We start from the raw sequence: 24,101 nt of genomic DNA, 5'->3' as shown, positions 1-24,101 counted from the left end.
TCATGTCAATTGAAGCCAGCAATCAGTGCAATTGGAAAAGAAGTTCAAATGAACAAGCAACAAAAACCCTTTTAAATTTATCAAAGCTCATATTCAAGAATGTGAGCCAATCTGAAATAAAACCTTTCAATAACAGAAGCATCTTGGCCAAGGAGTGAAGGAGGAAGTCTGGTAGAAAAGAGAACAGCTCAGGAGAGGCAGTGTACATGGCTCATAAACTGAAGAACATTTTTTTTTATTATGAACACACAAATATAATTTGGATGGAGTAGATTTCTCTGACAGTCTCAACAATGCCATATGCAACTCCCCAAAATACAAGTGACACATTATTTTAATCTTTGCAAAAGTTGTGTCTTGTCACATTTTAGACAACGTGACAAAGATCTCTGTGCAAGCAAGGCCTCCCCTTCAAGTGCTGTTGTTCCTCAACTGAACTCCTGCCACATATTCCAAAGAAAGGGATTCCAGGCACACAGACATTTTTGTTCCTGACAATGTTTTAAACATGGTATAGTAAGAGAGAGTGTCACCTCCAGCAGTATTTTCTGAACCATTAGGAAAGAAGGCAGACCAGTAAGAGGGACAGCCAACAAACTCTGGGAGGAGAGGAGGAATCTCCTAACTTTGCAAAAGACCAAGTTTAGTTACCTGAGTACCAGCTGGTACCTGAGGCAGAGGCATGATCAGTGGAGTCTGAGTAACCGGTTGTGATGGGGGAGCTCCACTGGAAACTGATGGCTGCTGCAGCTGGTACTGTCCTGTCTGCTGGGAAGGGGCTAGCTGCTGTGCACTCTGTTGCAGGGAGAAAGGATGGCAAGAGATTATTTTTTCTCCAGATAAAAGCATTCCTCAGATTTGTATGGTGTCTGGGTAGATTTTCCTAGTTTTCACTCTCTCATTAAGTACAGAAGATAACCATATATGATAGTTTCTATTCAGCAGTATTAAAACAGCTCGAGCACTGACACTAAGCCCTACTTTTTCACTAGTTATAACAGAAACTAATGCATCCTGCTGCTGTTACACTGATTCTATTAAGTTCAAAGAAAATTAACAGAATATTGTTCAGCATATAGAAAACATTTCCTATCATGAAAGACAGAAGTTCAGTAGGGCTATCTAGAATAGGCAGATCTCGAAGATGTATAGTTTTTCTTAGTGGAACTCCTGTTGTGTATACTATCAGAAAAACAGATGTGGGAACAAGTATATTAGACAGTTTGTAAGATTGTGATTTCACATTATCCTACAGTTACACTAAGGATAGCTGCTTAGCATTAAGGCTGTCCCAAAAAGTCAAGAAATTAAAAAATTAAGACTAAAGTCTTTACTTGATGCCACACTATAAAGCAGAAACTTGACATCATTACAATAGGGTTGTACACTATATGAACTTCAGTGCCAGATGGACAAAAGAGTAAAGTACCATTAAATTAGTATTTCATCTTCATGTTTGCATCCACCCAATCATTTCATTAGATCTTAAATTACTTACACTGAGAGCCTGTCCAAGCTCTTTTTTCAAAGAAGAGAAAAAGATTAAACACCTTTCTGAAAGGCATAGAAGACAGCATTCACAAAAAGATCCTACAAAATAATTGTATCAGTGCCCAGATAAGAAAATACGTCTTTCAGTTATTCAGGCCTTTGTCTAAAACCTAGACATAAGTACTTTTACCATGCCTAATGAGAAGGTGCTGATGCACAGGGAATTTCATTGATAAAATGAGTGGGAAGATACAGAAGGCCATATTCTGCAAGCACTGCAGCCCACTTGTATTTAGTTTACAAAATTTCAATTTCAAAACCAAGCTCACACTGGAAATAGATGAGTTAAGTTTGAGGTTGTGAGGGTAGAAAAGACTATTTGCCTACTCAAACACATCAAGAGGCTCTCCCTTCGAATCTGGCCAGCTTCAATTACATATTTTAGTCAAAAATAAGTCATCATGTATAAAAGAGTCACTACAATGTATAAAAAGTTGGCAGCTGTGCCTAGCATCTGCACCAACAAGCCTATATCTTTCTATTTAAACCAAGAATGCTCATAATCTGAAACTACAGTTTGTTTTTAAGTTTGAAAAGAAAATACTGAAAATATTTAGAAGAGAACATGCAAAAAGGAGAATATCCTCCTGTTCACTTTCTGACATAAAAAGCAAGCTGCAAGTAAAATTTACTAGGTATCAGTCCCAGCTTTCGGAACTGTTATTCTTACCTGCTGACTTTGCTGTGTAGACTGGGACGGTGCTCCCACTGATATACTACTAGAAGATGGCTGGCCTTGCACTTGCGTCTACAGGGGGAAAAAAGGAGACAGAATCATACTGAGCAATTAACTAGCTTCTGCAATAAGCATCTATCATTTCTGACTAGGGTGGTCTGATTGGAACAAACTTCTAGTGAATGCAGAACAGGATTATGGCTTAATTTAAATACAGAGATATTCAACAGAGCAGAGCACTATGGGCAAGTGATAAGCTTTAGTTTGGTAAGCTTTCCAGAACAACCAATACAAAAAAACCTATACAACCCAAACAGCCCTCCACATTAGGCAAGTCAGCCTACCAGTTTCATCCTTCAGCAGTGTTTCTTTAGGATCTGTGTCAGGCTGTCCTGGTACGATAGCAGGGAATAGAGCATTAAACCTTTATATTTGCATACTGTGAGCACACTTAGGTGGCAAGGGGTAGGAGAGAGAGAGAAAACAAAAAGCATATGAAATCTGTATCTTTGAGCATCAGCTGAAGAAAAATACAGAATTCTAGACCAGTATTAAGTCGTGTGTGCGCATGCACGTGTGTGTGCTGGGCTCACTTTGAAAGTGATGTCAAAAATCCATGCCAAATAATTTTCTGACTCTCGGCACTAATAAATGTTCAGAACCTGTCAATGAGATCAGCCGTTGGAGAGACAAAGGGTCCCAGTCCCCAGAGTCCTAGCTAACACAAAAAAGACAGCACCTCTGAATGAATAAGCAAATAAAAGAATGGATGAATGACGTTACAAGTGAATGTGGAAGAGGCTGAAGAAATGGTATGGCAACTACCACTTCTGCAGTTTCATTCCCACTTTACTAGATATTATCCTTCGGTATCAGACACTGGGACATAACTATACACCTCAGTATATAGCCTGGAAAGGGAAAGGTTGCCCTGCTCCCCTTCTTAGTTTGTCACTCTTCAGTGGGAAGACTGAAAGTAGAAAAAGCCTAATGCATTTAAGAAAGTTGTCTGAAGTACTGTATAAAATATTATTCTCTCAAATTACCAAAGCCACAAGATTTCCTTAGATAGACAGTGCACAAACCTGCAGTATACTGTTTCCATGAATACTTTTGGAAAGTATTCCTGTGATTTAAGAAAAAACCTTGGAAAGCAAGCACCATCCAGGAAAGTTTTTTCTTTTACTGTTTTAATAGTTTCTTGAAGGTTTTGTCTATTAGTTATTATTTAAATGGTATGTATTAAGGTAATGCTGATTTAACATCAGGTCATAGTTTAAGTCTTAAATCCTGCACTATTTTAAGCACATTAGTCAAAGGCTCTTAATAAAATATCTCTCTCATATGAATTATATCCCTTATCTTGGGTTACCTTCCCAGCCATTTGTTTAGTCTTTTATATACCCAGGAAACAATTCACTGAAGTTTGTTGTAACAAAATAGTGTTTATAGGGCAATGTAGTACCAAATTGTTTCAGAGCACTTCATTAGACTTTCACTCCACTTACACTGAAGGTTCCCTATGCTGAAAGTGGGCTCCCTTGGAGCGCAGCAACCATCATCTAACAGATGGGTGCTTAAAAGCTGAATTCTGAAACAGTTATCACCACAATCCTCTACTCGTGTTGAATGGGTGGGAAGAAAAGCAGTCGCCACTATCCCATGAGGGAAGCATTAAGACTGAACCCCTGGTTCCTGACCTCTCTACATTTATGTGCTGCAGAACAGCAAAGCTCCTTTTCTTCCTAAGCATCTCCTCCACTTCAAAAAACAGGTTAGTCTCCTGTACAGCTACAACAGTGAAGAGAGTCCTAACTTCACTGCTGAAATGACAGGATCGAGATAAAAGAGAAGTCTACTTCTAGGCTGGTCCTGGCTTCTGCAAGTGAAAGTACTACACGTGCCGATAAAATATGTAAATTCCATAGTGTTTCAGTCTGTTTTATTTTTAACAGTCCCATGTTCGGCCATTACGTGGAAGTGATACCTTATGAATATCAAGCTAGGCAATTTGTGCAATTGGCTTTTGTTTACATTTTAAATTTATCAAAAAAATAGTTTACTTGGAAATTAAATATTCATAAGTCATTTTTAGAGTGCTCCTTCACTAAATACATTCCCAGATCTGTGTATATTTACACACACACCATCTGCTGAAATCCCTTTGAAACCTAGGCAGAGTTTCTCCGGCATCTGGACAGTGGTTAGATCAACTGGCATTTTAGTCTATCCAACATTGTATGAATAGTATTCTGTTAAACACTATTAAATTCTTCAATTGAAGACATTGACTACATGACCAGAAAAAGCACGATTCTTTGGTCATAATATTCTTCCCACTGAATTAGAACCATGCCTTATTGTACCCAATCCATAACCTTTTCAGGATGAAAAGCCAATCCTGCATTTCAGTCCCCTAGATCTTTGAGCTGAACATCAATTAGGAAATAACAAGGAGTATTGACTATTTGCTACTCATTTCAGAAGGCCCCACCTACCAAGATTTTGCCTGGGCTGAAGTTAAAATGAGTAGCTGTTGATGTCTCACTTATTTAGGCAAGACCTGGTAAGGTACTGAGATCTTAGCATATCACTGATATAGCGGAGACATAGCCTCTGAATATCAAGACTTAGAACAACTTGGAGAGGGGGAGAGGAATGCAGGAGAAGGAGAGAAGGGAAACCTGGCTTTTAATAGTATAAAGGAGGATTTAAACAGCAGAGAAATTCTGAATGGTTTGCTCCCATAACCTGAGGGTAGAGTGCAGGTGGTCCTGATGAAAGCGAGGTAGACAAGGCCTGCTGAGCTGAGGCTCCTTGTTGGAAACAGACGAAGAGCTGCGACTCTTGAAATACCTTCTGAGGCAACTGGACAATAGGCAATGAGAAGTCTGAATCAAAAACTGTAGACGACCCCCCTGTTGGGGGAGGAGACTGGAAATCACCAATGTCAGAGGAAGTCAGCTGTGACGAGTCACTGGAGTACTCTGGACTTCGTTCTGGCCAACTCTGTCTGATAGATCCCGCTCTGGGCACTGTTAGCTCAGGAACAAGGTAGTTACACTGTTCCTCTGTCACAGGCTGGAGACGACCATGCAACCCTATGGCCTGGGGGGACTCCTCCTGATTAAAATCCATCGACCCCCGACTGCTTCTGTAGATACGTTGGGGTAAGACACCCCCTTCTCCTGGAGCCAAATTTGGTGTGTGTACATGGAACTCAAAAACACAGCTTGTTCTGCCATCACCACTGTGAGTAAGCACAGCAGGTGCAGAATGAGGAACAAATACCTGGTGAAACTTCATCTGTGTGGAATCTGCACTTAATGGAGCTGAAACAGTGGACAATGATGAAAGGGGGCTCATTCCAGAATCCAACCTCACGCTCTGTAGATGTCTTGGCAGGAAGGTCTGCCCAGTTGGGTAGTCATAAACAGAGCTCTGAAGAGGGCCACCTTGCACATGCTTTTGTTCAGGCACCTGTTGCAAGTACTGTTCAGTCCCATAGGAATTATAAGCTACTGTATCATGATGCTCTGGCAACTGTGGTTGGTAGTGCATGCCCACTAAGTACACTGCCTCTTGAGGCATTCTGTAGAGAGCATCCTCCGGAGGTGCTGAACTGACTTGCACGTGTAGGGGCTCTCCAGTGACCCTATGAGCTGTAGTGCCCAGCATAACGACTGCCTCTGGTGTCCAATTTGTGGGGCTACCACCAGGTGGAAGTAAACTCTGGCCAGTTTTCAGCAAGGGCTGGAATTGGCACATTTGGGCTTCCAAGAAGGAGGTACTCTTGCGCCGCTGAGAAATGGCAACCTTTGGCGGGCAGACAGGTGGTGGCGAAAAAGACATTGGCCGTTCATGTATGGTTGGGAAAAATATCTGTGAATCTGGGAACGTTGGTGTTCCCCCACACGGATGCACCAGGGACTGAGGCTGTATTGACATGAACAAGACAAGTAATTCATACAGTTAGAAATGAAAGGACACTAACATGCACAGCTCACTAGGCAGCTCTGTGTAGTAACCTTATAGAATGACTACTCCATGTTCATGATCAATAATACATACAATGCGTTGGAAATTACAAAAATGTAAATATCCATTAAATACATCCATGGTAAAGTGACTACATATGGAAATATTTGCTTTTATTAGAAACTGCTTTTCCATAACAATACCCTTCTCCTCATTCACAAAAAGGAGACAATTTGCTACTGACAATGAAACAGACTTACTTTCATGGTACCTGCAACTGCTTTAAGCTAAGCCTTTGAGTTACTGCTTTGTGTGCAAGTTATACCAAAAGAACAAATTCTGAACTAGTTAGTAAGGCAACAATCTCTTGATTTTGAGTTTACAAGGTCCACAAAAGAGGCAAGAGGGGGGAAGACAGATTTTTGGTTTTTGGTTACTGAACTTGGATTATCTCCCAGAAAAATGTAGTGTTGGTGCCCTCTCAGAAACCATTCAGTACTAGATGCTAAAAGGCATGAAATGACCCTTCTAAGGCCACAAGATTAAGCCATCTGTTCAGAGCTGCTCATGTTGCATCATCTTTGGACTCAGTTGATTCCAATGGCTCTTCCCATTTGTGATATTCAATAGGCAAGCTATTAACACTCACTAGAATTAACTATACCACTCCTGCATCTCCAATCTGGATAAACCTGTGATAATTTATACTAAATCAACAGTGAAGTCCTCAAAAGCAAATTTATACATCTTGTGACTAAAGTGTTATGGCTGGGCTCATTCTGACTTTTTCTTCCAGGGCCAAAATGAAGGGTGAAGAAAGGTTGTACTGTAATTTGTAATAGTGGTGCGTTTTCAATAGATATGGCACTACTGATTTTCACTAACACCTCATTCTTTCTACACCAACAGTACTTACATATTTATTTAATTGCTCTTGGGAGACCAGCAGCAACAGTGTAATCACTGACACACCTACTACAGGCTACTGGAGTCAAAGAAATTGCCAAGTTGCTTCCAATTGACTAGAAGTTCAAGTCAGTTAGGAAGACCTGTTTCAAGAATTCATCAGCAGAGTAACAACCAACAGCATCTATTTCCAAATGTTCAGTGGTATTTGTATGCTTTTATCTCACTTTGCTCCAGCATACTGAGCCATGATGCAATAGTGCCCCTCTAAGAAGAGGATTTTACAGAAGCTATCCACAACTGATTTTTCCATGACATTATGATTGATTATAGTGAGCTCAAAGAATCAAAACAGATCACTTCATTTTCCCTCTGGAAAAGCAGCAGCAAACTTCCATAGTGCATAGTACTGTGAATAGGCATACGTCCTTTATGTTCTATTCCTGTGTTCTGGAAACAGATTCCATATTCTCCAGCTTCCCCTTAAAAAGAAATATTTCCTCAAAATTAAAGAATAAATTGAAGCCAACAATACTTCTAACTTCAAATGGAATCAATTACTCTGGAAACACTACCATCCATTTATGCTCTTAGCATTTAATATCTGCTCTATCAAAAGCAGTCTAACACAGTATTCATATATTCAATGGAAACTTAATTGTAACTTCCCTCCAGAATCAAACAGAAGAAGGAAGCTGAACTGTTTGCTACTCAGACTGATGGGAAACCCTGGTATGTTTTAACATTATGAATCCAGAAGGTCACTCCCACCACTAAACACAGTCCTCTGGAGCAAACCAGCTGCTACTAGTAAGTTTTAATACCTGGTCATATTTGATATTAATTTTATCCAGGACGTGAAAGAATATCACTGGCTGCCTAAAAGCAGAAACAGATGCATTAACCTTATGGGACAGAGATTGATTGCAACTTCTCCCTTTAACCTCTGTGGTACATTCAGTCCTTTCCCTAACATTTTAATCAAACTTCAGGTGCCAACATTGCTAATTAGTTATATAAGCATGGTGTTTCCCAAAGAGAAGGAATCAGCACTCCAGTTGCATAGGGCACAGGATTAAACAAAATAAATCAGCTCCTCTTTACTTTTATTAAAATGCCTCAAAACCAGGATGTATTTAATGGTAACTTATCTGTGTGTCAGGAGGTGTACAATAAGACATACGGGACTGACAAAGAGGGAAGGCAGGCTGGACCGTCGATGCTTGCGTGGAGAGGCAGAGTGCATTGGCAGGACATTCTCCAGTGCTTTAGAAAGCTTTTCTGCAAAGGTTTCCTCGGGGGCAGTCCGAAGGTAGGAAGGAGAAAGAGGTGCACACAGCGCTGGCGGTGGGGTAGAAGGAGTACTGGGAGGGATGCAGGACAGAGAGGGAACAGCAGAAAGATGGGAGACACAAACTGACATGCTACGACCACGTTGAGGCTAAGGAGGAAAACAAAATTAAGAAATGAATGCTTTAAAAATGAACACTTGCACAATTGTAATGAGCTAAAACAGAAAGTCACACATACACAATGACGACAGACTAATGCTGATTGTGTGTACGAAAGAATATGAGGGAGCTTAAAGAAGGCCTGCACATAGGGAACAGGAAGTGTGCACCTTCGAGGACTCAAACGTGCCTTGGATTACTCAACAGTGAAGAGGGTTCCATTAGTGATCCTACCAGAAGCAGTTTGTATGTGCATACGAAGAGCAGGGCTGAGAGATAGGAGATAATTTCTCATAGTACACTTGTTCCAGGAAGCTTTGAAGTGGTTTTTCCAGTACCAAACAATTCCACATAGGAAAGGCCCTACGTGCTTAATGCAGAGCCTTCAGATGCCCACAATAGGTTGAGTGGAGGAAGGATGTACATCAGAATTGCAAGATTTAGGGGATCTTGTCTCTCCAGTCTTTGTGCTTGCACAAAATCTAGTCCTTTTTCTAGAAAGGAGTTTATCTTTCTACAGATATAACTGGACTAACAGGATACAGTTATTGCTTTATTCAGTCAAGTGATTATCTTAAGAAATAAAACGTCATCCACAACGCAAATTGTGGAGCAAAAAGTTAGAGAGTTTAATACTTGGAAAAAATTGTTTAATGTTAGTTTTACTGCAATTTCTAGAAGCTGGCTTTGTTAAATAAAGAGCCAAGATTTTGTGATTTTTGCCACAACCCAGAAACCATTGGTCATATCTGACTCAATTAAATACTTGTAAAAAAGGAAAGAAGTGGAAAGATGGAATTGTTAGTCTGCAGCCAGCCCCTGATTTCAAGATTTACTCCTCTAGTCGTTGAAACTTCTCACAATGAACTGCCCCCCTTTGCCTTCAAAGGGAATTGAACTCAGAATATAAATCTCCAGAAAAATCCAGCTAGGTGGTTTTTTGGAGGTCTGCCATTGATTTTAGCAAGATTTTTCAGATCAGTATCTGGACTGCTCAGCAGAATTGTTAGTGGGTTTCCTAGTGTTACTCCAATCATTCAATCTGGAAGCCAAGCCAATCTTTGTGGTCCAAGCCACATCCTTGGACTGAAATATGGGAAAGAAAGAAAGAGCAAGCAAAGAACTACTTTAGAGGGCTTAAAATCCTCATTTGATCAAGGACCAACAGAGCCACAAACCTTCAAATTAAGTGCCTTTGGAAAGAATGGAGAGGCCATATACTGGTCAATGAGATTGGTAAGTTTCTTCAAAGAGAAGCGCTGACACCACTAACAACTCTTCAATAAAATTCAAAGCTATAGGTACCAAAAGAGAAACCTGAGGATTACCAAGACTCAACAGAAAATGGTTTTGTATTCTCCAGATATGGTACCATTATCTGCCTCAGAGTTTGCAGATAAAGGAGCCAGTGAGGACAGTTGAACAGAAGTATAAATACTACTGTGGTGAGGGGCAGAATTTTTTAAGAGCTCCTGCGAAGTCAGCACTGAAAACGTACCAAGGAAAAAAAGGTACCAAGTAGAGGGTAACACAGATGAACATAGTGGGAAAGGTATTTGTGGCCTTTGCAGACTTACCAGGGAAAGGAATATGCATGGCAACTGACAAGCAACTTAACACAAGCTATAAATAAAACGGGAACACACAAATGTGGGATCTCTTCAGTCTGGAGTGCTCACATGCAGCATTCTATAATGGTTCAAAATTCTTACCTGTGACACCTGTAATCAAAACCTTACAGAATACACACGTAGCAAGTTCACATTTATAAAGCAGCTCTCACAAAGTTATTCTAATACCTCTGTCTGTCCTTTCAAGAACTCTTGATGCTTGGGAACCCACGCTCATTTTTAACTGTAGGTGAAATACCACGCTGTCCTGAGACTAAGCATACATCTCAGTGTGAGAACCGTGCTTTGAGGGTGTTACATCAGTCAAGACTGATACAAGCTTACCCATTTCACTCAAAATGCATGTTCAAAAACAGAAGATTACTGCCTCTTCATTGAAATAAAGTGCTACATTTGAGAAAGTCTGCATACAGCTGAAGTGTTTCACCTCCCAGATAGAGTCTACATTTGCATACAATATACACAGGCTTGGCAGAATTCGAGTTGTATTTTTTTTGGTAATAATTTTGACGTGCAATAATGTATATTTGAAGATCCAGAGGGGTAGCCATGTTAGTCTGTATACAGCAACAACGACAAGAGTCCTGTAACACTTTAAAGACTAACCAATTTAATTTCTGCAGGCATAAGCTTTCGTGGGCTGTAACCCACTGATGTTACCACCCATGAAAGCTTATGCCTGCAGAAATTAAATTGGTTAGTCTTTAAAGTGCTACAGGAATCTCATTTTTAAATGTATATCTTAAGCATTTTTATTATCAATTTAAATAGTCATAGTTGTGCACAACTATGGGTTTTAAGCACTTTTTAATACTAATTTTTACCAATTTAAATTTTCACAGTTGCGGGAAATTATGGGGGCAAATTACAACAGATGCTGAGATTCAAAAATTAAGTTATATAACTGTTATAAAACAAACTGTCAATCTCCTATGCCAAAATATATAAAGTAAATATCTCTAAATCAAGCTCTAGTTTTCAAACAGCATTTTTCTTACTTTGCCTATCTGTAAATTTTTATCATCTATGGAAATATTTTTTCCATCATGTATGGATGTATACTAAATCAACATTTACCAATAACTAATCCTTCCAAGCCTAAATACATACACTGCAGATTTAAAGGCAAGAGGAAACTTTGCCACAAAATCAGAAAAACAGAATGAAGTAATCCATAGATTTCTATGTACCTTTTGAGGTTTGTGCTTACCCCTGTGGATGACTGATATCCTCCATGTTGAGACTGCACTTGGCCAGCTGAAGCTGTGTACCCCTGGATTGTAGCTGTTGAGATAGCCTGTTCATGCTGGGAGCCATATGACACAGTCTGTTGGCTACTCACACATGATTCAGTATGAACAGATGATCCCTGACCACTGTCAACTGCCCCATCAGCTGAAGATAAAGACCACAAGGCTTTAGTTTCAAAAACTGCACTATGGATTCACAAGCTTTACAATTCTGCTTGAATTAATATTACAAGCCAAGATTTTTAAAAATGGGTGCCTAAAGTTAGGCTCTGGAATGTTGCCTGATTTTCTGAAGTGCTAAGCTCCCAGCAGTTCCTAACTGAAGTCACCGCTTACAAGTACTTTGCACTTTCAAAGTCAGGCCATTTATTCAGGTGTTTAAGTACGAAATTGGAAGTCTACATTTAGATACACTTCTGAAAATCTTGGCCTTAAACTTTATCATCTGCACGCAATAATATCACAGTCTCACAACCTGCTCTCATTACTCAATGTTCTCCCACCTCCTACAAGCTCCACAGCATGCCTATAATTGAACTCAGGTCTTCAAGGCAGGGTTTATTTTCATTTTGCATCATCTACAGTACCCAGCACATTGGCAGTATTTAAACATTTTATTGATTATTAAAAGTAAAACTGGTCCAAAACTAAGACTCTCTTCCTCCAATATAACAAACCTATATATGGATATATCCCTGAGTATTCAGTCTCAGAACTCCATCATCTGAACTAAGGTGATCCATATTATCAGGAGATGAGTGTGGAATGACACTGACTATAATTTAAACAGCTCCTTTTGCCTAGACCAGTGTTTCTCAATTAAATTTGGCCACGGAACCCTTTTGAACTCCATAAATATTGCGGAACCCCCCAAACTCTTAGCAGTCTTCAAATGTCGAAATAAGCAAAGGTCAGCATTTCTCACTTAAATTACACTTACACTGGATACCCTCCGCCGGAAAATCCGAGACATCTTCCCTTTTTTGGCGGCACGGAGAACGGCTGCTCTCGGCGGCGCGGAGAACGGCTGCTCTCGGCGGCGCGGAGAACGGCTGCTCTCGGAACCCTAACAGCTGGGGTTCCGCGGAACACCAATTGAGAAACACTGGCCTAGACAGAGTTATCAAAAAAGCTATTCCCAACTAAACGTGGAACTAAGAAGTTGGCTTCATTTCTGCCTTGCTCTGGACCCGAGCTGCTCTTTTGAAACCTTTTACTAGGTCATCTCTGCTAATCAAGGGTTCTTTATTATTGTTATTTTTAAAGAGAACGAACAGTCCCATTGTCTTGCATACAGAGGTGTATACTTCACCTTACCGAAAGGTGTAACATAGGTGTATATTTCAAGTCTGAGTATATCCAAAAGAGATCTTAATACCCAACTGCCTATACGGGGTCTCTCTTGTGCATGTGCATGATCAACTAGCCTCTCATTATTTTCTCTTCCACTTACAATCCACTATTCATATATTACTAGAGAGTTCCAGATATGAGAGCAAGAAATGAAGCAACAACTCATTATTTTAGATATTCCACTATGGGCAGAATGATCAGTATCATGATTTTTCACTTGAAAGGGAAGTCAGTAAGTCTCCCCAAAAAGAAGAAAAGTAAAAATAAAGGGGGGGAGGGGAAGGTGAAGGGTATATCCTGAATGGCCTGAAGCCATATACTTACACAGAACAGATGTGCTGGGCTGTTGATACTGCAGTTGTTGGTGCTGATCAGCCTCTGGTTCTTCAGGCTCTACTTGTGTGGACACTGATGCTAAAGTAGCAGAGACAGCAGTGATGCCAGTGGCAGATGGAGGGTGCTTTGCCCCTGCCTGGGTAGCACTTGTTTGTAGCTGCTGCTCCAACTGCTGCTTCTGACTGATTTCTTCCTGTTTTCTTTTCTCCTGCTCTTCTCGCACCAACTGACGCTGCTCTCGCTTTCGCTTGATCAGAGAGACTCTATCCTTGATGGCTTTGGCCATTGTCTTGTGATCCCCTTCACAGACATACCCTGACTCCACCTAAAGGAAGACACATGGATGTTCACAGAAGTCATATTACCAAGTAATGGTAATATCACAGCTTGCCACAGCAATACACACAAGTACAGCTCTGCTGTATAATCTTTACCTTCCCAGTCTCCTCTGAAAGTTAGCTCTAAATATCACCACTCTCTCACCTCCGTACATCAGTCAGGACAATAAAAGCATGGCAGATTACACCCTAACCTTAGAAGAAAGTATGTCAATTGATCTAATCTAAAAACAGTTACAAATGTCCAAAGAGGGCACAACAGCACTTACTTACCATTTCTTGTGCTACATCCTCTGGGACATCTCTCTCCAAGTCAAAGGAAAACTCTATTGCCTCATTGTCCTTGTATTTGCCCTTAAGCTTTTTGATATCCTCAATTCGTAACCAGAGCTTGATGGCAATCTTCTCTCCATCATCTTCCTCTGCTAGTTCTACCCGCACACCAGTCTCTTCCTGGAAGAAAGCGTGGTTCAAGAGGTCCTTGATAGCATATCTATTCATACCAGGACGGAGAAGCGGAAAGGGAGAGAAAATACACCATAATTAGGTTGACAAAACCACTAAAGAACATCTTTCTTGAATGGCGATTCCCAAATATTACTCTCATCTTTTCACACTATTCCCATTAAATCCTTTGTTTAACAAACAAAAATTAAATTGGCTAATTCAGTTTTGCTTTTCTAGTGCCAATTTTTGAAGCTTTTTAAAATGCAATAAAAGGATTAACCTCAGGATGATGCAAAAGCATACAACAGTCAGTAGCTTAAAATTCATTTACATCTCCAGTCCAAAAATCTAATCTTATCACATTAATTACTTAAGATAATGGACAGCATATCATTTTAAAATAAAACTCTTGAAACAGTATGGTTTTATGAAGGTTAAAGTACCATAATGCATCCCTCAGTCCACATAGAGGGCACAGTGGACACTGCCAGTTAAATCACCAAGTCAGTATTCTATTCAAGATGTTCTCCAAAACCTAGCCCACTCATCCCCTCACTGGTTACCCAACTGTGTCATTCCCTTTAAAATCTGCATTTATTTCTGACAGCCCTAGCAACATATCAGTGACCAATGATCTCCATCATCCCGCTCAGCACAAGGAACATTAGCACTGGAGAGCTTCACCTATCTTTCTTCCCACAACTGGGAGATGATGTCAGTGACCACAGGCCGCAGAGACTAGGCATAAGGGAGATGGGTATTCGATGGAAGAACTAATCCCCCATTTCATACCTCCTCTTACCTAGGTTTCAGTATGGTCTTATGCCCTGTATTTAGGCCTTCAATTTTAGTGCTACTTGGGAAGCATCAGTGCAGATTATACTCCAAACAATACATCCCTACTGAGTACAAATGGTGATGTCAAACTGTACAGGCACAGTAAGACAAAGCATCACTGTTCTCTACTACAAAGTTTGATTGGGTTTGAACACAGTTAACGCAATGTGGTCAGTATAGAACAGCCAAAATCACACTCAGCATCGTGTCAGTCATGACTGCTTTCAACACCCCAACATTTTATCAGAATTATACGACATTATTTGGAAAGTTTCCAATACTTAGGCCTTGTCTACACTAGAAAAATAAGTCGACGTAACATAGGTCGACTTATAGTCACCTTACTGCAGTGGCCGATGTCCACACTACCCTTGCTGGGTTGGTGAAATGCGTCCTCACCAGGAGCACTTCCACCGACCTAAGAGGGGTAGTGTGAGCTCTCAGCTCCCTGTTGGGAGGCCCACAGGCTCCCAGAGGGCTGCCACCCCCAATCCCCATTACCCGCCTGGAACCAGCCCTGGGCTTTCCCCATCACAGTTCCCTGCCAGGAGCCAGGGAAAGCCAGCCAGCCAGGGTTTCCCCTCCCACCGTTCCCATGGGGAAGCCGCCCAGGGCTTTTCGCCACTGGGGAGTGGGGTCCAGCTGCCCCAACTTCTCGCTCCCCCACTCGCTCTCCGCCAGGCTGCCCAATCTCCCAGCCAGGAGTGAGTGGAGAAGCCCAAGGCTTCAGGGGGTCCAGCTGCTCAGCTGGGCTTTCTTGTCCCTGGAGCAGTGAAATTGACAAGAATGACAGCCCCACATTCGAGGTAAGGGACACAGAGTCTACATTGACACTGTCACCCTAACTAAGCCGACATACGCCCTATACCTCTCATCAAGGTGGTTTTATTTTATCGGAAAAACAGTGGTTTTGTCCGTGTGGGGTGGGGATGGGGGTGGTGGTGATTACAGTATGTACACCAGCACTGCTTTGTTGAAAAAAGCTGACTTTGGTCGACAAAACAGTCTAGTGTAGACCAGGCAATAGCAACTGAAGCCTTATGGGATTATTCCAGTGCCTTAGTCTGTACTGAAATAGGACTGTCCAGGCCCCATAAAAGGGGAACTTACCTTTCATCTTTGTTTTGTCGGATGCATCCCTCAATGATCTCCTTGACTTCAGGAATTGCTACTTTATCAAAACTGGCTGGCTTGACTCCCTGAAATATATAGAAGTACCAGTGAGGATACAGCATCCAGGAAGCCCACTAATTCATTTGTAATGAAGTTTAAGAATTGCAGAAATCACCTTCATATTAATACAGACCCATGTTCTGTATACACAGGACCAAGTTCACATGTCTAGTGTGAACTACAAAGAAAATCTGGCACAGGATGTCTCATTCCTCAATCATTCATTACTGATCTTTCAAAAACAAATTCATCTCTCTTCTCTACCAGACACCCCCTATATTATTTGAGGGCTTTAGCAGTTATACGCTACTCGGATATACCAACAGCAATTTTTAACTATTAGAAAAAGAATTTGTGGGCTAGGAGTCTCAGAAGGGAGTGTCATCTGTGCAGCTCCAGTGCACTAACCCACATGAACACACTCAGAAAAGAATTAAGTTGCTTCCTAGAACTTGCTTCCAATTTACTATTATGCAGAATCATTTAGGCATAAAGTCAGCTTACAAGGAAGAATTCAACTCCATAGACGATCTGTCTGGATGGCTATGTAAATTGTTCATTGTCCTAGACATAGATTAAATGGAGACTTCCCTATACCTCAGCCTCCGTCAGTCAAAAAGAAGTCTGAAAATACAGCATAAGTCTGACAGCACAAACAGATGTTAAGATTACACAGGCAACTCTAAATGGCAACACTTCACAAAGATTTTCAGCAACACGGGCATTCTCCTCTTTCATATACATGTTAAAGAAATCCTGAGAGAGTAAGCAAAAATCATCTCCTACAGCACCTTTTCCATAAGGATCCTATGGAAGCCAGTGCAGATATAGATGGGGCTAAATTCCCTTATTTACATGTGACCAACACCCAGGGATTTTGGTGTGGGGCTCTGTGCACATTAAGGAAAACAGAATTTGGCCCACAGAATTTCACTTTACTCAGTTTTCATTTCAGCTTAATACTGAAGATGGCAACACACTGAAAGAGGAAGCAGCTATTTCTGTTTATGCATAGTCTTGGTTATCTGAGTAAGTCTCAGTTTGCAGCCAAGTAAACTATAAACTGAATTTCAGCTACCAGATCGGTTACTTTTGGTGTCGATCACTGAAGTATCTGTATACCTGAAGTATCTGAGCCTGCACCTCTGGTAGATCACAATGAAAAAAAAGCACACAGACAGCCCTGAAGTAGCTGTCAAGAAAAAGAACTATATGAGGTACTTCAAACCTATGTTTGTCTCCTGACCACTTGTGTGATGCATCAGCTAGGACAACGGTTCTTAACCTGGTGGTTATGACATACCACACTGTCCTTCCCATATTGCATAATAGGAGGGAGGTCCTGGTAGGGAAAAGGTTGAGAGCTACTGAACTAAAACTCAGGCTAACAGTCCCTCATTTAAATGGGAGGGGGCTAACCATGTACTTTCAGTAGATTCCTAGACTAAATTCCATTCTCTATTGGTCTGAGGGTGGTTTGTGAACCTTCCAGGCATACTGCACAGCCTATTTTCTCTGCCAGGTTCTTCCAGGAGAGGGGGAGCTGGATTCCAACAGGGATGAATGAGTGCAAGGGAAGCACTGGAGTCCAGATTTCTAATACCTTCCATTGTTATTAGCTGTATTTTTAGTATGCATTGTTCATTCACCTAGAGTAATGGAGAGGTGTATTTAATAAACAAAAAGTAAGTATGCTGGATGTATTTCACACACAAAATCCAAATGTCTGGTTGATTCTATTCCGGATTGCTTGTGTCCTTGCTCTCACAACTTTGCTCTAGTTTATAGATCCCTGCAACTAAGGTTCATAAAATTGAAAACTATAGAGTGACAAAAGTAAGCCCTCAAGCAGGGTCCCTCAGTGAACATTAAGAATGCTTTTAAAAGCTTTATTGAAAATGAGAACTTTATCAGAGGCCAATGGCTCAGCTGATAAGACACCAGACCACAGCATGTAAGAGTAAACTTGATACAGCAACCTAGGCACACAATCTCCCACTTCTCCAGCAAGACATTAGCAAGCATTGTGCTGCACTGCAATAGATCTTAAATAAAATTCTCTTAACCTTTAATCTGCTCCCCAAATTCCTGATACATTTTTGTCTCCAATCATCTTACTGCTTAAAGTACTAACATTTAGCAAAGCTAAATTCTCCTTTAAGTATGGTCACTTTCCAAGCTTAAGCTGAGAGCAGATATTCAGACTTCTAAGTTGGTGACTTTGGCTACCTGATCCATTATATAATCTGTACCCTGCTTTCCCAGCCAGAGATCAGGGATTTTGAGCACAGTGGGGCCCCTAGGGTTATGTCTACACTGCAGCTGGTAGTGCTCCCTCCCAGCCCGGGTAGATGGACACACACCAGCTCTGTTAGAGCTAATGTGCTAAAAATAGCAGTGTGGATGCTGGGGCACAGGCTACTCACTCAAGTACAGACCCAGGGGGCCAGGCAGACTTGTACTGTGGCAGTTAGCCTGTGCCACCATCGATGCCATAGCAGACAGACACTCTGCTATTTTTAGCACACTAGCTCCAACAGAACTAGTGTGCCTCTGTCCACCTGGGCTGGAAGGCACACTCCCAGCTGCAACGCTGACATACCCTAAATAACTAGAGTTGTGAAAGAAGCAACAGCCTGCACATACTCCAATTTACTTCACTGATAGCAGCAACAGAAGAGACGTCAGTTAAAGATCTTTAGGAAAATCTCATTTCAGAAAATCAAAAAAAAATTATATATTATACATATATATAAAATGGCAGGCACAATAGAACATAAGCTTGAGGAAATGAATGAGAAAGTTTCCTGTTTAGGCTACTTTATTCTATGCTCCATCCTTGCAACTCCATCAATCTTATAAGTGATGAGGAAGTTAATAAAGGGTACCAGAATTACAACTGTTACCAGGTTAAAGACTAAAAAATACTCTTGATATTTAAAGTTAATGTCAATACCTTTACTGGTACTACTATTACCCACTGTTTTAGGCTTTAAAAAAAGATCAGGAAGCCTCTTCTCAATCAGAAAGGCCTGGTTGTGCACACAATTTCTAAACACACTGTAATGAGGGAGAAAATGAGGAAAGAGATCTTGCGCTTCAAGTGACCTTGGTGTGTCCCATGTGCAACTATACATTCTTTCAACAGGCCTTGGAAAGCTGAAGACACTCAAGGACATACTTTCTCTCTCAGTTTCTTGGCTCTAAGCAGTTCATACTAAGTAGTTAGAGTAGCACTGTGTCTGTCATGTATTCAGAAGCACAGTTCCCATCTTGATCCCCTCTCCAAGCCCATTAGGAAGAATCAGGAGTGGGTAGTAAATAAAGACAAGCCAGTGCATTTCTTTTTTAGATACTATGGGTGCCACTCCTTAATGGGAGTTTCAACAGCTCTGAATACCTGTCACAGTACTTCTGTGGTTTCCCCATATTTGTTGCAAAGAATAATGAGGGCTCTTACAAAGAGCAGATTTAAGAAACTGACATTTGTTACAGATACTTAATCTAGACATGTTCAACGCACAAAATTTAGTCTTTTGGGAGAACATCAGAGCATTTAAATACTTCCCTGCATTGCATGGTAACCAGGCATTATCTATGACAGTCAGGTCTTTAGCTATTAATACAAAATAGACCAAGCTGTAAAAGCTCTATCAAGATCCAGCTGATGTGGAATTAAAAAAAGCTCTGATGAGGTAGATAGAATGGATATTTTAATTGACCAAAAATGAAGCCCACTACTCTTTTTACAATCTGCATCCACATTTACAACAAAAGCAAGATCACTAGTTGAATATTTTATACATCTTTCAGAGTAAGTTTGTTTATCAAATCAAATAGACAGATGGTGCTCTAAAATCCAGTAGCAGCATCCAATGTTTCTTGAGCAAATCAAAACAAGCTAACACAGGTAACACTGAACAAACTGCAAACATTCTTTCAAAATAGTTTTGAATGCCAGGCAGAGAAATAACTATGTTGTACCTGCACACAAATCTAGGCTAGTGCAAGATATTTTGCATGAGCCATATCCTATTGTTCAGACCCAGATAAGGTCCAGAAAATTATAGCAATTAATACTTAATTATCATCTTCCCTTACCAGTTCAGAAGTGTCACTTATATGTGTTCTTCTGGAGAAAACAATCAGTGCTGAATGATTCCCACACCAAATTAAGTTAAGAGTAGCGCAAACAGGATAGATAAAAATTATATATCATAAATTAGGATTGTTTTGTTTGGATTTTGAATAATATTTAACTCAGCACTATTTTGTGTTACATGGAACTGAAGCACCAGACACAAAAGCTACCTGTGCAAGACAATTAGCTATTTAAAATATGTTTTCAATAAGATAGTCCTGAAGATCAATTTAAAAGTTCAGATGAGCTACAACCTTCACTCAACCTCAGTTTCTGTACAGAACATTTGTATGCCAGTGTAAGAGTTTTGTTATAATTATTCAGAAGAGAACAAGTCACCTTTCCATGCCATGCATAAACAAAATAAGGTGAGGAACAGCCTCAGTTTTCATTATTCCATTATACTTGCTGTTCCAAAACTCCTACCCCCACATAAGACATTTAAGTTTATCCTAAATACAAAATCACTGATTGAAAATCCAAGCACAGTTTATGTGAAGTCAGACCAGTCCAGTAGACTTGTCTGTGAAAGGCTCCTGCTGCAACTCCCAACATTTCTTACTTGAGCTACATGTGCCTATCCAGTACAGTAGAAATTCCTACCCACCTCTTTAGCACTGTCCTTATGAGAGCAGCAGCAACAGTGGGAATTAATGATGACAAACACCGGGCAAATCTCTCTCTTTGTAAAATCCATCAGGAGAGAGATAGACAGACACCAAAAAAAAGAGATGGAAGACAAAATATTCCAGTATGAGGGTCTGATAGATACAGACTTAACGCACGGCAGAAGGAAAGCAGATGTCAAAATTAGAGGGGAGCATGGTTTCCTGTTTCACACCAGTTGTGCTTCCCCTAGTCCCATACATGAGTTTATAGAAATCAGAGCTCTGTGTTCTGATGTCTGCTTGCTCCACTCCAGACACCAGAACAGAAACAAGCTAAATGCTAAACAGCAGGTAAGATTGCTATCGGGGAGGGGAAGAGAAGGAGGAGGAGCACTAGAGTAAAGACATTACAGGGGCAGGCAGAATAGGGATCTTTGCTTGCTTTATGCCCCACCTCCAGCCTAAATGATCTTCCCATTCTCTGCCCAAGTTTGCTGAAACAGTTTACACTGCACATAAACTAGAACCACTATGTTTGGCTACACTCCAACTTAGCAAATTAGATAATATTGAACTGAAAGAAAGAAAGGGTCAATGTCCAGTACAATAACCTGACCAAAGTTTGCTGGCACTATTTAATATATTAAGAAAACAACAGGCATAGAGCTTGATACAGGACATCTTTCTGCCTACCAAGTCAATCCTATTACAGCGTGGTCCTAGCACCTACTTCAACAGCAGAGCCCTTCTTTTTCTCAACATTAAAAGAATATTTCGTTGATCACTAAAGCACTTATAAATTCTGCATCCTTCCTGGCCATCACTAACTGTCTACCACAGGAACAGGTAAAAACACACATTACAGTTGTAATGTTTCTTAAGGTGACTCCCATACTTGTCAATACATTTTATTCCCTTGCCTCTCTCTCAAATTCCAACCCCCCAGCCTCACATCTTCTGTACCAGATTACCTAACTTCAGAGGGGTGTTATAAAACTTAAAGTACTTTAAAACTCTTAAATGGCTCATCATTCATCTATGCAACTGTAATAACTTAAAAACTTGGGAAAGCTCACGACAGAATTAGACAAAAAAGAAAGTACTGAGACCATACCCAGATGAACAAGAATTGTACAAATTACCTAGTAGTTACTACAAAAAGTGCTGGGAATCTCTTTTGTTCACAGCTGAAGAGCCACTATTTTATAAGGTGAAATTAAAAGCAACCTTCCCTCTCCACCCTCCTCCTCCACCCAATGAAAATCTGATGTGAGCAAATAAATCCTAACCAATCAATGACTGCCTATTGCACATAATTTAGAAGGCTATCTTAAATCTTGGAAGACCACCTAACCCCAAAAGTCTCCTTGGTACTTCCTAGTTCACTGAAGATATCATAAAGGCATTCTAATCTATATAGGATTTTAGACTGTGCTTTTCACCATAGTATCTAAGCACATTAAACACATCCAAATTCTGTTACGAGACATTTGGTGTTTGATAGCACATTCTAGGACATAGTTTCTCAACCTGTGGTACATGTACCCCTGGGGGTTTGCGAAACTGAGGCAGGGGGTACCCGAGGGAAAACTGAGTGGTGAGGTGGGCGGCAGCTGCCAACTTCTGGGGAAGCTTGGCAGCAGTAGCCTGCCTCCCACCTGGTCCCAGCTTGGAGCGGGGCGGCAGCCGCCACAGACCCCAGAAGCCAGGCTGCAGCCGCCCGCTTCCTGCCCTGTCACAGCTCCCAGCTGGGAAGTGAGCGGCAGCTGCCAGCTCTTAGAGGAGGCAGGCGGCAGCCCCCAGCTTCTGGGGAAGGTGGGCAGCAGCCCCCAGCTTCCCGCCCAGTCACAGCTCCCAGCTGGGAGGAAGGCGGCAGCCACTAGCTTCTGGGAGAGGTGGGCAGCAGCCCCCCTCTTCCCACCAGGTCCCAGCTCCCAGGTGGTAACCCAGTGGCAGCCCCCTGAGTCTCGCGAGCTGGGTAACAGCCACCCGTGCCCCAGCTCCAAGCCAAGGGACAGCCTCCAGCGCCCCGGCTTGAAGAAGGGCAGCAGCCCCCTGCTCACATCCCTGGATCCCAATTGGTGCGAAAGCCTCCTCTGCCCCAGCTCGGATTGGGTGGCAGTCGCCCACCTCCCGGGGTGGCAGCCAGGCAGCAGCCACCTGCAACTTGCCCAGGTGGCAGCCCCCCTCCCTGGCTCAAAGCCCAGTGCCCAAAAAACTTGTCAATTCCACTGCTCTAGCTGAGCAGTGAAATTGACAACTATGACAGCCCCAGATTTTACCAGTTACCCTCTTTTCCTGTCTCTCTCACCCCTTCCTCCTCTCAAATCTATGGCAAAAAATTTTGCGCGGCGCTTTATATTCCCCAGAATTGCCATGCTGCTCAAAGCCTCCTAGCTGTAGCCAACATCACCTCTAGCCCTGGTACATACTTGAGTTGTGCAGCCCTGTTGTAAAGGTGGTAACCCTACCCACGCTAGATCTGACATGTGTCATATCATGGCCTTATATACTAAGCCCTTCTTCCAACATATGACTCACATTAGTCTGTAAATATAAAATCCCATGGAATATTGAGTGTTGGGGTGTCTTTCATTTTCCGAAGTTAGGGGGTACTTGCTACTTAAAAGGTTGAGAAACACTGTTCTAGGACACCTTCCTTGAAGATCTCCTTTTCACTGGAGATCACTGATAAGAAAATTTTTAAAAGGTTATTTGAAATACATTGCTGTGCTGACTGCTCCTCATAGCCTTCTTAGAAAGAGATGACATTTTGCACACAAATATCAGCTCCCATTTTTGCTATTAACATTTTTGCTGTCATGATACATATTACAGGCTGGAGTTTAGTAGCTCACTGGCAAGTACATACTGAGGTAAATTTTCCCTAGCAACGCTCTTCAATGAACAAAAATGCCTGTTTTTGCAGTCAAAACAGACTGAAATTAATATCACAGGAATAGAATATATTTTATTCCTTGTTCCATTTCATTCTGATCTATGCAATTCTGGCTGCATTTTTCTGGCATGCTAGGCAAGTTGCACTGTGCACTTCAGTATTACAACTTTTCAACCTCCTATCAAAACACGATGTTTGCTTTACTCCTTTAAAAAAGTAGTTTAAGTACGCAGTCCAAAAGGAATTTTACAGTAACTGCTTTAATCTCTTCTCTGCACACATAATGTTCAGACTTTTGCAGTCCAGAGGCTAATAGAATCAGTTACAAAGTCAAATTTCACAAACAAGGTAATTAAAATCTCCATTATTTTTTGCTAGGCTGTTAAGTTGCTGGTTTGAGCCAGATCTGGGCTGCTACAAGCCATTAGTTTAAGGAATTCAAACACAGCCCATGATTCCAATGGAAAACAAGTCTCCAATTTCTCTTCCCCCAAAACGCCCTAGGTAAAACTATGCAATTAAATTA

At 41.2% G+C, this 24,101-nt stretch overlaps 1 protein-coding gene across 7 annotated transcripts in view; it reads right to left on the bottom strand.

Moving 5' to 3' along the window:
* WNK1 (WNK lysine deficient protein kinase 1) overlaps positions 1-24,101 on the bottom strand; it is a 154,437-nt gene that overhangs the window by 55,242 nt on the left and 75,094 nt on the right. For 5 of the 7 annotated variants that reach the window (XM_067536276.1, XM_067536277.1, XM_067536278.1 and 2 more), the window contains exons 5-10: positions 15,865-15,953; positions 13,744-13,963; positions 13,121-13,457; positions 11,404-11,588; positions 2,222-2,299; positions 652-795 (exon numbers count right to left, since the gene is read on the bottom strand). In XM_067536276.1, coding sequence (XP_067392377.1) covers positions 652-795; positions 2,222-2,299; positions 11,404-11,588; positions 13,121-13,457; positions 13,744-13,963; positions 15,865-15,953 — 1,053 coding nt within the window. Of the gene's footprint in view, positions 1-651; positions 796-2,221; positions 2,300-4,978; positions 8,259-11,403; positions 11,589-13,120; positions 13,458-13,743; positions 13,964-15,864; positions 15,954-20,675; positions 21,016-24,101 lie in introns of those variants that run through there. The other 2 variants (XM_067536283.1, XM_067536282.1) reach the window with 2 other exon arrangements.

Source organism: Emydura macquarii, unplaced genomic scaffold, assembly GCF_026122565.2.
Source record: "Emydura macquarii macquarii isolate MOO-44397 ecotype Brisbane River unplaced genomic scaffold, CSIRO-AGI_Emac_v2 contig_3530, whole genome shotgun sequence".
Taxonomy (NCBI): Eukaryota; Metazoa; Chordata; order Testudines; family Chelidae; genus Emydura; species Emydura macquarii.
Note: the sequence above shows the minus strand (reverse complement) of the source record. Positions and strands in the feature narration are given on the sequence as shown.